Source organism: Clytia hemisphaerica, unplaced genomic scaffold (assembly GCF_902728285.1).
Source record: "Clytia hemisphaerica strain Z4C2 unplaced genomic scaffold, Clytia hemisphaerica genome assembly, whole genome shotgun sequence".
Taxonomy (NCBI): domain Eukaryota; kingdom Metazoa; phylum Cnidaria; class Hydrozoa; order Leptothecata; family Clytiidae; genus Clytia; species Clytia hemisphaerica.
This window is the reverse complement of record NW_027104189.1, coordinates 376186-391572: the sequence shown is the minus strand read 5'-3', so window position 1 is coordinate 391572 and position 15387 is coordinate 376186. Positions and strand designations below refer to the sequence as shown.

Sequence of the window (15387 nt, the reverse complement as noted above, 5' to 3'; positions counted from 1 at the left end):
TTAATCCCAATTGAGTATTAGTGTAAGATGAGCGAAAATACGTTGACAGTACACAAAACTTTAGGAGAGACCGCCAAACAAGTTTTGAACTTTCTGTACCCAGAGTTTTAATTATTTTTCGCTATATTTTAGACGATCCTATATCGTCTAGACACAAGATCACTAAAAAAGGGAATATAGTTTAGGAGGTCGGATAAAGTTGAAAACGACGGTTAGCCCCGGGATGGAGTAAGCAGTGATGGCGGAGGTGTTAACAGTATTGTAGACCGCCCCATTTTTTCCCCGTAAACTACCCTGGCGCATATATATTCTCCCGCGTTTACACCGACCCTCTAAGTCTAAACAGACGATATTATCGTCTAGCTATAAAGTTGCAAAATGATAGATTTCCCGGGAAAGAAAGTTTGATTTTGCCATCCTACAGTAGCAGTTTTTAAAACTACTAGCCGGAGTCGAAAGAAAGTGGCAGTTGAATCTGATGCAAACCGACTGTACATAGCAATATCGAAAGAGATTATTTTCGTATTTGATTTCTGTGTGTATTTTATTGTATGACAAAAAAATGCAATTCTAAAAATAAGCATATGTATAAAAAAGCAGTGTGGTAAAGCAGGATTACTGAATACACAATAAAATTACGAAACTGTTTAGAGCTAAAATTAACCAATGAGAAAAAAGCAGATTAAACAACTTCCTAGGAGTCTTATACATATTTCACACTCAAAATCCTTAGATTTTACATGGGTTTTTATGGTGAAAGACAGCCTCTTCAAAAACACATACTTTACTACCGGTCACTTCATCTCCGCGACTTAAAGGCCGGATATGTGGGATCCCTGGTATTTGTTCAAATTCGTCCATTTTAGGTGCTGGAAAACGTTTACGAAAATCACCCAGTTAGGCTTGAGCGTTTCGGGCAAATAACTTGACATTTAGGACAGAAAATGTGTCATCGTGTATTTCACGATAATTGCCAGTTATCATAATAAATGGTGAAAGACAGCCTCTTCAAAAACACATACTTTACTACCTTTGGAGAGCAAATACCTCTTGAAAAATGAAGAAATTTCGTCACATTTTATGTATTCTACACTCCAGAAAGATGATACACTTGATTTATACGAAAGCATTCTTCCAGACTCACTGTAACGACTCTTGACCTGAATGAGAATCAAGGAATATAGTAAGTTGTAATTTTTATTACACAATACGTCAAAACATCTGTCCATCAAACATCTATAACACGTTCGATAAAGTAAGCTGAGATACCGTAAACAAAAGCTCAGAAACGCTCTCAGCCAAAGGAAACTACTTTCCTTTCTCACTCATTCTTAAGTAGACACCCTCGTCTCATCCCCATCTTTTGTATGAATTGTATCAACCGCTGGTTGTCCGTTTGACGATTTGCGAGCGGCCGCGCGGGCTGGACTAATGGTCGGTATATCTTGAATATCAGGTATGTCTGGTATATTCGTTAGTGAGGGAATAGCTGTTGGTGAAGTTATTGGTGAATTATGCTCAATGTCCTCATCGAGTTCTTGGTCATAAAAATCATCGTTTTTCGCGGGGTAACCTCTCCGGTCACCGGTCACTTCATCTCCGCGACTTAAAGGCCGGATATGTGGGATCCCTGGTATTTGTTCAAATTCGTCCATTTTAGGTGCTGGAAAACGTGGATAATGCATCAAACTTAAATCCGGTACACCAAATCTTGGCCAGTTGTCGTACGCCTCTGGCCCAAAAAGTCCGAACCGTGGAATCGTTTCTAAAGGCTCGATTTTCTCGAATCGGGATTGTATATCGGGAATAGGTTTTATTGCTGGGATATCGGGAATACCTCTAGATAGAGCGGTCCCGTATCTTGATTTTAATTTTATTAGTCTTCGTTTTTCTTTTTCTCGGCGAAGAATTTCTTCAGGTTGATCATCGTCGAATAAAGGATCATCTTCGTTTCTCGTTTCTCGGTTTAAAGTCGATTCTCGATCCTCGGTACTCGTTCTTCGTTGTAAAATCGATTCTCGTTTTCGGCGTAAATAATCCTGTTTTTCGTTACTTTCCTCGTCTACATTACAAGGTTTGCCTCCGATTGGATCCGTATCAAGACAATTTTCGCTAAAAGTCGTCGTTTCTCGTTTCCCTTCTTGTATTTGTGGAAGATTTCCTAATTTAGTCTCTAAAAATTTCTCGTTTTCAACGATAGCCGACGACTGATTTGTCGTTTTGTCGTGATCCGGTTTCTTCCATATATGATAATTAACAGCACTATCATCTGACGAACTTGAAGCAAGTTTTGATTTTTTGGAACTTTTTGCTATCGATGAACGTTGAGGGTGTAGAAGCATTAATCCATTTGAATGCATTTTATAAATCTCTGATTTTGTTGATAAGTCTTTTTGTATGTTTTGGCCAATGTCTTTTTTGTCTTCCTTGATGGTCACTTTTGATTGCTTCTTATCAACGACGCTCGCTTTTGATTGGCTGTTTTCCTTGACGGACGTTTTTGATTGGTTTGTAATCAAAGGTCTGGCAACACGTGTTGAATTTGTTGAAGAAATGTTAAGTTGACCATTTTGGAAATTTGATTGTTGCAGCGTGACGTTTCCTATCAACGTTTTGTTGACCAAATTTAAACCAGTTACTTCAAGGTTTGATGCTGTGCAAATGTGCACTATGAAAGAAGTTAGCAAAAACAAATATAAAGCAACAAAATCCATACATTTACACGCTTTTTTTTAAAGAATATCTTCTATAAGAATAACAGGGTGAAAATTGGCCCCAAATCATAAGAATACCGTAAGAATACCCCCCTAGGGTGAATTTCACAGAATTTGATAAGACTACAGTCATTTTGTATTTGGTTAACAGAAAAAACTGTTTCCTTTGTTTTTGTTAGAGATGAATTGAAGCTTTGAGGAAAATATCTAATTTTAACCCAAATGTTCACTCAAAAGTCCAAAACTCTCAAATTGATTATTTCTCATGTTTGTAAAAAAGTCAAGTCTAAAAAAGTAAGAATACGTTAAGAATATTTCACCCTCAATCGTAGCACTTTCTTAAGAATACTTGACCCTCATCCAAAGTACACTATTCTCATAAAAATGCGTGTATTGCATATCAGGGGAGGGGGCGAGTGCTAAAATCTTAGGACATCACGTGGTTGTATGCCAAAGAATCTCCAAAAACGTGATATGTATGTAGAAGAAAATTGAGAAATATTTGAGAAATGTTTTAGAAATGTTTATTAAGTAATTAGTGATATTTGTAATTTTCTGAATCTTCTTTCAAAGATTTTCGTAATTTTACAAAAAAACATGTTGCATGTTTTTTGAGAAATAAATGTCCCGTGATAACTAATTTTTTCCCGAGAAGATCAATTTTCCAAAAAGTTTTAAGAAAGTTTCAAAAATTCGATGGTGTGCTAAAATTCTCGAAAACCAGCCCTTTTAGTATTCCTAAATGTCTGACGCTTCAGATTGATAACATTGAAAGTGCGAACGATAACATAGTCTTACCGAAATCGAGGGATATCACTAAAACCCATAAAACAATGGAACTTTTCTTCATTTGGTTAGCCATTTTTCTCCAATTTCTTGCTACATACCATTTTTTCACATTCACCGATTTCACTAAAAAAATGCTAAAAGACTGAGAACGGTGTAAAAGTTTTAGCGAGTCAGGAACAGGAAATCACACCAAACATACAAATAATTTTTCTAGGCTTGAACTTTTTTAGACATGTGAAAATCTATACTGCAAACACGCAAATAGAGTTTTTAAAGTGAATTTTCTTTTTCATTATTTGTTTACACAAAACAATTTGTTGGAAATGTTTAGGTGATCACGGTCGAATGATCTTTTGATAAAGTGGGTTCGAAAATGTTTGTTTGTTTGTGGGGTCTTTAAAGTCTGTCCGAATTCAATTATGAATATACAGTATAACATGTCACCTCAACGTGGAAAAAACGCCAATAAGATAATTCAAAGGCTTCTCCAATTGAAAGTGAGCTATTGTTTTACCGTATAAATTTCATGGATCATAGAAATGATAGTCTAACAATCAGCTAAGATTACATGTATCTTTTTTTAAGAATATGCTAATGTAAAATATCAACCCCCTCATTTCCTGACGTTTAACATTTTACATTAATGTTGGAGAGGTGCCCAAAGAAAACTATTATCTTTCCAGCAACAACAGTGAAATCCACTAGAACGTCAAACTTCTAAAGATACAGACGTCCATGCCTACAATGACAAGGCTAATAAAATGCTGATAGTTAACGATTCTACAACAATAATAATATTGTCACATCAACATACCACCATATGAACAGTTTATTTACAAATCTATTAACAAAATGTATTGCCGGCTCTAATACAACATGGAGTAACGTTAGTACGTCGATATAGGTCAGTCCACTAACTGTTGTGTCAAGAAACAAGCCTGAGTTTTGAATAGAAATCTCCAATGTACTGCAACGTTAAATTTCATGAAATTAAGAAATCAATGGTTTGTGTCGAAGCCTTCTAAACAGGGCCAAATGAACCTTGTGCAGCGCACAAGTTAATGTGACGGTCTGCACTTTCTTCAACAAATTTCCATTTCTTCAAACTCCATTTGCAACCAGTTTTCCATTCAGTTCCGTATATTTCTTTGAGGATCCGTTCGAAAGCCCCACCGGATATTTCAAGCCATTTTTGATAATCTTCTTCTTAACAACGTTCGGAAGGTCGATTTCACATCTTAGAGATAGAAATACTAGGTCAACCAAAACTACAGCTAGACGGTTGGTTAGTTTTGATAACTCGTTGGTTGACCATCCTAGAAATTAAAAGAAAAGCGTGAAAGCGTGTTTTTTTGGCACCATTCGTATACCGTATTACTTTTGGATTCTGGGAGGGGCGTTTAAAAGAAGGAGGCGTTTATAAAATGATCTTTAACCAAGGTCATTTATATAAAGTGAATGGGAACCTTGACTGCCGTTTCGTTTTCATCAGCCCAAATATGTCATTTTTGAGATGTAAAAATGGGTCAAAATCAGTTTAAATACTGAAAGAATAAAATCATAAACACGTTTTTAAGTTTTCCTCAATAAGATTCTCCCTTACTGCTATTTGATTCAAATAAACGCCCCTCCTAGAGGGGTGGTGTTTATTCGAAGGGGGTTTTATTTGAAGGTGGCGTTTAATTTTTCCTATAAAGAGGGGCGTTTATTCGAGGGGCGTTTATTTAAAGTAATACGGTATAAGATACAAACTCACCTACATTTCGGTCGATGTCCAAACTACATTTCCAATGTGTCTGGAAAAGATGCCACCGTACTCATGACTCAATAACCCTTCTTCAAAACACTTAAGAATGTACAAACAAAACAAATACCTGGAAGGTTAACTTCAACTTCTCCTTTCCACTGGCTGAAAAAAAAGTTAAATATAAAATTTCGATTTTTACACCCACATTTTAGGTGCCTCTTAAACTCCCTGTTCGGCTTGTCATCCGCGAAAATAAGTCCCAATCAAAATTTGAAAAAGTCTTATCCGCGTCTAAGAATTTTTTTTGAATTAAATTTCAAAAAATGTCAAAAGGCCACTTTTAACATGTTTACCGCCATCAAAAAACGCTAATAATGGGTATTTCACAAGCAACATGCATAGTTTGGCAGTAAAATACACTGACCTTTATATCCCTGGACCAAGCTATATCCGCCATCTTTGATTGGAGTTTTTTTGGAATTGGCACCCGAGCATCAACAAAAATATTTGAAGGACAGTAGACCTAGCGCTCTCGATGCATATACACCGCTATTGAGTAGTGCCGCCAGTAGGACATTAGGATTGGGTACCACTTTTCAAAAAACTTCGATCAAAGATTTTGCTTTGCTGGGATTGAGAAACTTGGTCCAGGGATATATAAAGGTCAGTGGTAAAATAGCAAAAATAGAACAAAATCGTGAAAATATTACCTCACAATAGAGTCATCCGCGAAATTTAATCCCCGCGAAAATTTATCCGGTTAAAGTATAGTGTACCCTCAAGACACTTATGAAGGAGCCCTCTCTTTTTAAAATTCATTCAGAATAATTTTGCCCTTTCCATTTTCAGGTACCCGAGCGAGCAAACCCGAGAATTTGAATTTTCATACTTCGTGTTAATTTAGCTTATGTTTTAAACCATTAAACACTAAGAAAGAGAAATCCTTATCGCTGTACTCAAGACAAGTTCACTGGGAAATAAATACTTACAAAGATTCTGCTACTTTCCCAACATCACGTACCTGATAATCAAATAATTTTATTAATCATTAATAAACAATGTAAATAATATTTCTTAAAAGAAGCAATAATCACAAGTCTTAATTCTCATGTTGAAACTCTTCTTTCCAACCGAACTTTCATGGGCGAGCGATTTTGAGTGGAGGAGCCAATATTTTGGAAAAAAATGTCGCCCACCACCACCACCCTCAAAACACAACAAAACGTTATCTAATGGGGAGAATAATAGTTTGATTTGGTCTGTTAAAAGTTGTTCTAATGTACATAAGTTTCATTATGACATGGTCTGCAAAATAGTCGAACGTGCGCAACGCACTGGGCTCAACTTCAGTAGCTTCAAGTTATTTATAGGCCCAATTGTAGACCCCAAGATATTCATCAAAGGATTAAGTGTGCCAAATTTAAGCCAAATCTGACAATTTTTGAAGTCTCCAGCCTGCCCCAAAGTTTTAGCCTCGTTTTGGCGAAAAACTCGTCCCCAGGCCCCAAAAATTAAAATTTTGAAAAAATGAAAAAAAACCCCCAGGGATTTGCCCAAGGATCAAGTGTGCAAAATTTCAGCCATATCGGACCATTTTTGAAGTCTCCAGCCTGCCCCAAAGTTTTAGCCTCGTTTTGGCGAAAAACTCGTCCCCAGGCCCCAAAAATTAAAATTTTGAAAAAATGATAAAAATACCCCCAGGGATTTGCCCAAGGATCAAGTGTGCAAAATTTCAGCCCGATCAGACCATTTTTGAAGTCTCCAGCCTGCCCCAAAGTTTTAGCCTGGTTTTGGCGAAAAACTCGTCCCCAGGCCCCAAAAATTAAAATTTTGAAAAAATGAAAAAAACACCCCCAGGGATTTGCCCAAGGATGAAGTGTGCAAAATTTCAGCCATATCGGACCATTTTTGAAGTCTCCAGCCTGCCCCAAAGTTTTTGTGACAGACACACAGACAGACACACACACAGACATTCTCAGATTCTGAAGTTGAGAAAAGTGAGGGGCCATATGCCCCCCTCCGTTGACGGGGCCCACGACTTTAAAGCACTCGAAAATCACTTGGGGTTTTAAATTTTGAGGGAATTTTCCCCCTTTTGTGGCAAATATTATGGTTGTAGCAATGTCCTAGCTTAATCGGAATAATCGTTTGTATACAGAAACACCCGAAAACTTTTTTTCACTAATGAGAAATTTAAACAAATTGAATTAGCGAGAAAAAAATCATTTTTTGGGTGTTGCTGCATTCAAAAGGTTGTGCAAGTTTTGTCTCTAGTTGACTACAGAATTTAATTTCATGAGGAAGAAGTTTATAATCTTTGTAGCATCAAGAAAAATGTCAAATTACCAAGGCGAGTGTAATGGATTTTTGTGAATGTTTTTGAAATTCCTTCTCGATATCTCGGTCTAGTACTGATAAATGGTGACGACTAAAATGTAAGAAACATAACAAAGTTATTCTTCTTAGATTTAACCAGCGTAGTCTTTATAGCGATGTAGAGTTTGTTGGTACAGATGCTAGATATTTCTTCTAGGAATAAGAAAAGCCGAAATTTTTCTGAAAGATACTTACATATTTTCAAATGATAAATGACTGAAAGCAAATTTGTTTTGGGCTGGTTTCTCATCAGCTGCAACAACCTCAACAGTTTCTACGGCTCTAAAGAAAGAACTGGCTATGAATTACATTGTGTTGTTAAGGACACCCCCTTTTCACAGACCCTTCTCGGCCAGTCGAGGTAAAAAAGAACTGACTGAAACTCAACGGGGATTAATATTCCGGTGTTTTTTATTCCCAGGGATTGAATTCCATTGTTTCAAGTCAGATAGCTCCTCAGCAGGGATGGAAAAAAGAGCATAATATTTAGCAGTGAGAATTTGTTTATTTCATCTTTTTTGCAGCGGGAAAAAAATCAGAGTATGATTTTCCAATGGGGACGATATTTTGATCAATTTTTTTAGTGTGAGGGCTCCCATCGGGTCAGGGAAAAGGGGGTTTTTAAAGACCCTGTTACAAACCAAGCATACTTTCAAAATCCTTTCGCTTTCTTGATTATGTAATAACACACAATGAATTACAGAGGATAACGGGCTAAAAAAGTTTCGGTTTGTCCCTACATCAACATGTCGTTTGAGAATTGACTGTTAGCCTCATGACTATTAAAGGTTTTGTTTTTAATTAACAGTCATACCGGTTGCTTACTCATCTATTTTAATTTACAAGCATTTCAAATTGGATTGACACAGATGTGGAGCAAGATTGGTCAGAAAGAGAAAGAGAAAAACATTTTTTTGTTTATTCAGCAGATAGAACAATAGGCAGACACTGTCCTGATATGAAATATGTGCCTGATATGAAACAGAAACACTTATGTAAAAATAAAACCATTTCAATATTTTCTTTTAGAAGCAACTCAGCAGAAAGCCAGTAAAGTAAAGTTTCTTGATAATGAATCCGAACACACGCTTTTTTTGTAAGAATATACTTTATAAGAATGTCCATGATGAAAATGGCCAACAAATTAAGAATATGTCAAGAATATCACCATCATGGAATTTTGCTACTCAAGCTTAGAAAGCCATTTTTAATTATGAATTGTTAATTACCCCCAAGTGAGGCACTCCTTTTACAAAAATGCCATTTTATGCTTGAGACGTATGTACTAAATGTGAAATCTAGTCAGAATTAGGATCCTAACCTAAGAATGCTGTAAGAATATTTTAGGATGATTTCCCCAAAAAAGTTAAGAATATAATGCGTGATGAAATGGATTTACACCATTCTTATAAAAAAAGCGTGTATTGCTCTTTACCAAGAAATAGAAAACCAAACGAACTTGTACTTTCATCTTGAATCAATGCTTGCTTACACACATTTGGTATTTGTTGTTAAGGAGTTGTTTGACAGCATTTGATAGATCACAATGACATTTTTCCGATAACCTGATCAGATACAACAAAACATCACTCAATTCTTCACCCAAATGTTGTACCTCACTCTCACACCAACCTATGAATAAAACCAATTCTTCTTATTCATGACGTAATGTTTTATACAGAAGCGTCCAAACTAGTGTAGGCGTTTTGTTTTCAATTCAAAATTAGTTGTAAACACCCAGTCTTGCGTGCCCCTGTATTTTTAAAACATTACGTCATGAATATCACAAATTAAAGGTTAAAGTAAATTTTCTACTTCAAAGCACAGGAGAAAACTTTATTACGTAATACGAAGATTTTTCAATTGACTTCAATTGAGCCAAAGGACGATAAGTTTTAAATTCAAAAAACTTTAGCAAATGAAAAATCTCAAATAAACATATGGCATCATTATTCCTGATGTATATAATACCTTTTAAGCCATGCTGTAAGTCCTCCTTCCACAAGCTAGAAAAAGAGGACAAAAGATCATTTAGTTGGCTTTCAGTAACCTGCTAGTAACAAGTGTACATAATTTTAGGGCATTGTAACCCAGAGGCCCTTAAAGATTGAGGAAAAACTATTCCTTGGAATTTTTTTTCACAAAAGTCTTGTCCCTGCTTGTCCATGAAATCTGCTTTTTTTTTGTGTGAACAGTTCATCCGATTGCATTGTCATCCTTACCAAAAAATGGAGAATTCTTCAGAGCCCTTACGACCTTTAAAAGCAGAAAGAGATCGCAATTTCAGGGTTCGCTTTTAGAGTAAAAATCAATAGTAATGTTCAGGGATCTGTAAGATCTGCAGTCCTGAAGATAACACAAAAAGACTCACAAGATTTCACTGAGCTCGCCAACTTCCCCAACCTAAATTCATAGAAGATTATGATAGCTCTCAAACTCTGATTGTTATTTATCTTCAAAGAAGTATAATTTCAACAATCAAATAAACAAAATCTACGAGTGAAGGGAGAGGCTCTATCACCATATTTCCCTAACACCCTGACTGGAAGAACTTGGGATTCGAACACAATCCATTGCGGTGCAAGTCTGTGATCGAACGAAACCTTCATACTACCAATCTAATTGAATCTATTGATTGATTCCAGTATAAAAATTTCTGATATAAGTTATTTTTAAATATTGCGGTTAAAGGAAAGCATTCTATATCGAACATAAATTGGGTCAGATTCTTTATATTTAGCTGACTTTTACTAGGTTTTGAAATAGAAAGACACTACACTTATTTGCGATGGAAATTCATCAGAGATGGAAAAACTTTAAACACATCAATATAAAAATTTAATGAAGTTCCCCTAGGGAAAATAAGAATGTACCATTGCAAGTAGAAGATTTCTTGGAGTATGAAATTGGTCCCAGTCACGATCTGTGGCAAACTTGCTTTGAAGTTGTCTTCTACAATATTTAGAAAGAAGTGAATCATGAATTAATTCCTTTAAAAGTCAAGAGTATTCTTACAGATGATGGAGTTTTAAAAATTTGTGTTACTGTTTTATTTGGATGTCATTTGAGGATGTTCTAGCCATTGTAATCAAACTTACTTGGAAGATTGTAATTTGAAAATGTTTATGTCATGGTTCTTATCATACTGATGAAAGAAAAGGGATCTCACATCTGTTCAATCGTGTCGTTGGAAAATTGGGTGCAACTTTCATCTGCGTCCATCATTCTATTTGTCGATATATTATAACCTTTATTAAATGATTGTAATTAAAAAAACTAAACAATAATGAACGATTTACCTCTTTTTTGCCTGATTTGTTTTATTTTCCTAGGCCTTTGGCCAATACTGTGATTTTAAAACTTTTCACGAGGACTAATTTTCACAAAAACAGCCAAAGTTCGCTAAATTTGCAAATCTTAATCCAAGCAAAATTTAATCCACTTAAGCCAGAGGGTACTAATCGAACGTTCGATAGTGATCGAACGAATCAATAATGATCGATAATAAAGGTGGTCAGTGACCACCTATCGATCTTATTGGTGATCGAATATTCACATGACTCTGATTGCATTCAAAAATAGAACTCCAAAAAGTGAGGTTTTCAATCACAGCCACTTTTTAGCCCACAGCGTTGATATTCTTGTGGCTGCTGTGTAGTAGCCTAGAAACTTTCACTTTGTAAAAATATGATGGTTAAAGTTGTGACTGAATAACTTATTCGAAGCAAACATTAAAATTCAAACATCAACAATGATTTTAAAGCTACGATGCGCTATATGATTTACGGATTTTGTACGCATGCGGTTTCATTTTTATTACACTGAGAATAAGTTGCTTGGTTCACCAGGCTAGCTGTGTAGTACAAAATTCTATAAAATAAGGAAATTGATGAGCTTTCCAAAAATGTGGCTCCCTTTGAAGTTGAGTGATTCAGTCTTGAAATATAAGATGGCAAAGTGAGAGCAGGTTTTGTGGCTGTATGTCATGTGGCTCACTCAACGGGTTGGCTTATATGTGCTGTCCTGCTTTAAGACTTCAATATTTTTTAACCGTTTTTCTTGGAATTGGTAGTTTGAGGTCCGATAAAGATACTTATGGGTTTAATTTGTGGCTGCAGGGTTTTCGATGGGCTTAAAACAGCTTAAAATGTGGCTTCAATCACTAATTTATCAATTTACAAATTCCAGGTTGGGTTTTGTTTTCGAAATATGAATATTTGCAAAGCCTGATGCAAAACAAACACAATCTGACACAATACAGTGTTATTTTAAGAAAAAGTGTACATTTTGTGGCTGCAAATACCATTTTTTGTACATAAAACCTTCTGAGCTGTTACATATAAGTATTAGTTGGCATTTTTAGGGTTGGCTCATGTGCTGTCCTGCTTTAAGACTTCAATATTTTTTAACCATTTTTCTTGAATTTGGTAGTTTAATGTCTCATAAAGATACTTATGGGTTTAATTTGCGGCTGCAGGGTTTTCAATGGGCTTAAAATGTGGCTTCAATCAAAGCATATATGAAAAAATCGTCAACTTTGAGCCGCAATTCTAGCCCAGTGACCAAATGATTTTGGTTCCATTTTTGATATTTTGTGGATAAACCCTTTTGCTACAAGTCTCATCTGAAAAAAATGATTTTTACTCATTGAACAAATTTGTGGCTGCTGTTTTATCAACATAGTGTTTTTCTTGATTTGTGCCGCAGTTTTGGCCCATTTTACAAAAACATTTTTTTCAACCTACTTATATCACCTTTAGAACCAATATTGTGAAGTTTCGTTTGAAAAGAGTTATTTTAAAAAGGATATTCAAATTTCTTTTTTTTTGCTGTTTTTGAAAACCTCACACAATTTTTGAATGCCATCCTCTAGATTATTTTCTTCAACCATTTTCAATTTGTTCAATCATTTCGATTACTTTTCGATTACTTTTGATCATATTGATACCTTCGATTGTATTGTATTGAGTACTTTCCAGCCTTCAATTTTATCAAATATGTTTACAGTAGCAACGCATGAAAATAATCTGAAACCAAGTTTACTTCGGCCAATTAAAACACGGGATTCACGCGCAAAAACCACTTTCGTTTTCTCCGACCAACCAGAATGCCCGATATGAGTTACTTGAGGAAACCCAGGGCAAAGGCACACAAAATGGCAGGGAAAATGGCTGGGAAATAAGGGGTTCAATCTTTGTGGCAGGGCTTCTTTTTGTGCTTTGGTTTTAGGTCAGTTTTTTTGGTTTTTCTATCATAGTAATTGGTTATCAAAGTTGTCAAAGTTATCGAAAGTAATCAATAACAATCAAAGTACTCCAACAGTTATCGAAGGGTTGTTAAGAAGGTGATAGAATATTCACAAATTTTTTTAAATTTTGGTACTCGACATTCGATTGTTAATCGATAAGTGGTTGTTTGATTACTTCAATCATTATCAATTACTTCGATAATCGAATTTATCGATTAGTACCGTCTGTCTTTAAGGTAGTTGAAAAATGAGCAGGGTTATCCCAGGAGAAAAGCTAAAGGGAAAATCCCTGAAAAGTCATTGGAATTTTAGTACAGGAAGTGAAATGTTATAAAAACGACTGTAACTTTTTGGAGTCCAAAGGGTACAGTGAGATCGGATAAGTTGAATCAGTGGAGGCTAACATGCATAGCCCTCAAATAGACCTTTTTTTAAAGAGGCAGCCCCGTTGAATAATTATGTACTCCAACATAAAAACAATGATACAGCCATGCATAATTACTGTATCATGCATATTTTAAAAATCATGCATGGCTGTATCATTGTTTTTATGCTGGAGTACATAATTATTCAACATGGCTGCCTCTTTAAAAAAAGGTCTATGAATGACCTGGCAGGTCATTAACATACAAAGTTAAATCAAAACAAACCTGATTTACAAAATATGCGGGTTGTACAGTCACACGGCATCCCGCCAAAATGGACGGTTCAAGTTATAGTCCGTTACCCCCCTGTGGACGACATACATTTTCCAAAAACAATTTACTTTTAAAATACCTCAGGATTTCCGTAACATTCAAGATTTTTTATGGGAAAATCTTGGATTTTCCGATACTTGGTAAGAAAATAGAGAAAATTTTATGGATTTTCCGATACATATGACTAAATAATGAGGAAAAATCCTGGATTTTCCGAAATCTTTTTCAAATTTCTCAGGATTTCCAAGTGAAAAAAAAATCAAAAAAACCCTGTCGTCCACAGGGGGGTAATAGTTTTTTTCTGAACTGCCCAATGTGTATCAAAGATTAATGCTGCAAAAGCGCTTTAGCGTTTACTTGACTCGCAAGCATAAAAATGTGCCTCAAAATTTCTAAAGGGATTCATGAAAAAATAAACTGGCGCTTTTTAATGAAATCAACAATTTCATGAGCTATGTCCAGGCGGTGTCAACCGAACCCTATCGAACCGATTTTCGTTATCGAACCATCAAACTTTATCGAACAAAATCGAACGATAGCTGTTCGATTACCGAACCCGATCGAACAGCTATCGAACTGTACGCAAAATTTCTAGATAAGTTCGATTTAGTTCGAAGAGTGTTCTTTGTTCGATATGTAAGTTCGATGTGGTTTGATGAAAGTTCGATGTGGTTCGATGATTGTGTTGGATTGATTCTACTTTTCTTTACCTTTCAGAAAATTACGAGGTTGTTTAATCAAAACACAGGCACACTGTACTGTATGCTTCACTTCATTATTGCTCATTTGAAATAATAGAGATGACACTTTCTTTAAATAAATAATAATTAATTTTCTGGCTATTTCATTACAACTTTCTTTAAAGAAAGTAATAAAAATTAAAATCTTTTTTTTAACAAATTAACGATGGGACAGATATAGAGGCCCGTGAGAATCATAGTGGGAACCCCCCCTAACTTTAGGGGGGGGGTTGGAGGTTTTCAAAAAAATTTAAGCAGGTGGGGGTTAGCCTGCTCACAAATCTTAGGTGGGGGTTACCCTATACAGGTGGGGGTGACTTTTTTCAGGTGGGGGTTGGAGAGTTTATTTACTAGTTTTCTTATTTTGACTCAAAAACTTTCTTTCAACCCTGCTCATCATAAACATATACATTGACAGTAAAAATCTATTTCTTCCCAAGTCTAATAATTATAACAAAAGATGTATGAAGTATAAAAAGCATAGAAATTATTTTCAAGTGATTAACCTTGCTTACCCTCAAAATTGTTAAAACAGTCAAAAACCTTTTTCAGGTGGGGGTTGGAAACTTTTCAGAATTTAGGTGGGGGTGGTCCAAGAAGGTGGGGGTTGGGTCGGTAGCATTTTTCAGGTGGGGGTTACCCTATGCAGGTGGGGGTGACTTTATTCAGGTGGGGGTTGGAGGGGTGCTGCCCACTATGAGAATGGCCGATGGGCGGTCACCAAATCGCCCTCTGAATATCAGTTAGGAACATTTGGCGAGTTCCTGTACGCGGCCGCATTCAAAAAAATCATAACCATGCTCATAAAAAAATTGTGTTTGTGTCTTTTTTTACCGTTTTTTGCCTAGATGATATAGCAAACATAGTAAGTATAAGCAGACTGTGCCTTTAATTGGCTGTAAAAAAAATATGCGTCGGTAGAAATTTCTTCAACTTTCAACAATGATAGAACCAGGGGGGGTCAAGCCTCAGGGTACTAAAGCATAGCCTAGAGATACCCGGGTACTTAATGACTTTTCCCTTCTAGACCCTATACCCACCCAAAAAGTACCCGGGTACTTAAGGACTTTTCTCT

General features: G+C 35.8%; 2 protein-coding genes across 5 annotated transcripts; both read right to left on the bottom strand.

Annotated features, from left to right (window-relative positions):
- Positions 1–524: 524 nt before the first annotated feature.
- LOC136814982 (probable replication factor C subunit 1) lies at positions 525–3626 on the bottom strand. Of its 3 annotated transcripts, XM_067071415.1 has the most exons (3): positions 3513–3626; positions 1586–2668; positions 525–1030 (listed from the first exon to the last, which is right to left on the bottom strand). In XM_067071415.1, the coding sequence occupies exons 1-3, from the start codon at positions 3574–3576 to the stop codon at positions 981–983; spliced, it is 1197 nt and encodes a 398-aa protein (XP_066927516.1). In that variant the 5' UTR covers positions 3577–3626; the 3' UTR covers positions 525–980. The 3 variants fall into 3 exon arrangements, with proteins under 3 accessions (XP_066927516.1, XP_066927514.1, XP_066927515.1); XM_067071413.1 differs by having other exon boundaries at positions 990–2668; XM_067071414.1 differs by having other exon boundaries at positions 990–2653.
- Positions 3627–4062: 436 nt separating this feature from the next.
- Positions 4063–10873, bottom strand: LOC136814985 (uncharacterized). 2 transcript variants are annotated; one of them, XM_067071418.1, is made up of 10 exons: positions 10796–10873; positions 10500–10578; positions 9998–10029; positions 9598–9632; positions 9123–9258; positions 7822–7908; positions 7597–7678; positions 6240–6271; positions 5378–5412; positions 4063–4819 (listed from the first exon to the last, which is right to left on the bottom strand). In XM_067071418.1, the coding sequence occupies exons 1-10, from the start codon at positions 10849–10851 to the stop codon at positions 4605–4607; spliced, it is 789 nt and encodes a 262-aa protein (XP_066927519.1). In that variant the 5' UTR covers positions 10852–10873; the 3' UTR covers positions 4063–4604. The 2 variants fall into 2 exon arrangements, with proteins under 2 accessions (XP_066927519.1, XP_066927520.1); XM_067071419.1 differs by lacking the exon at positions 7822–7908.
- Positions 10874–15387: the final 4514 nt, after the last annotated feature.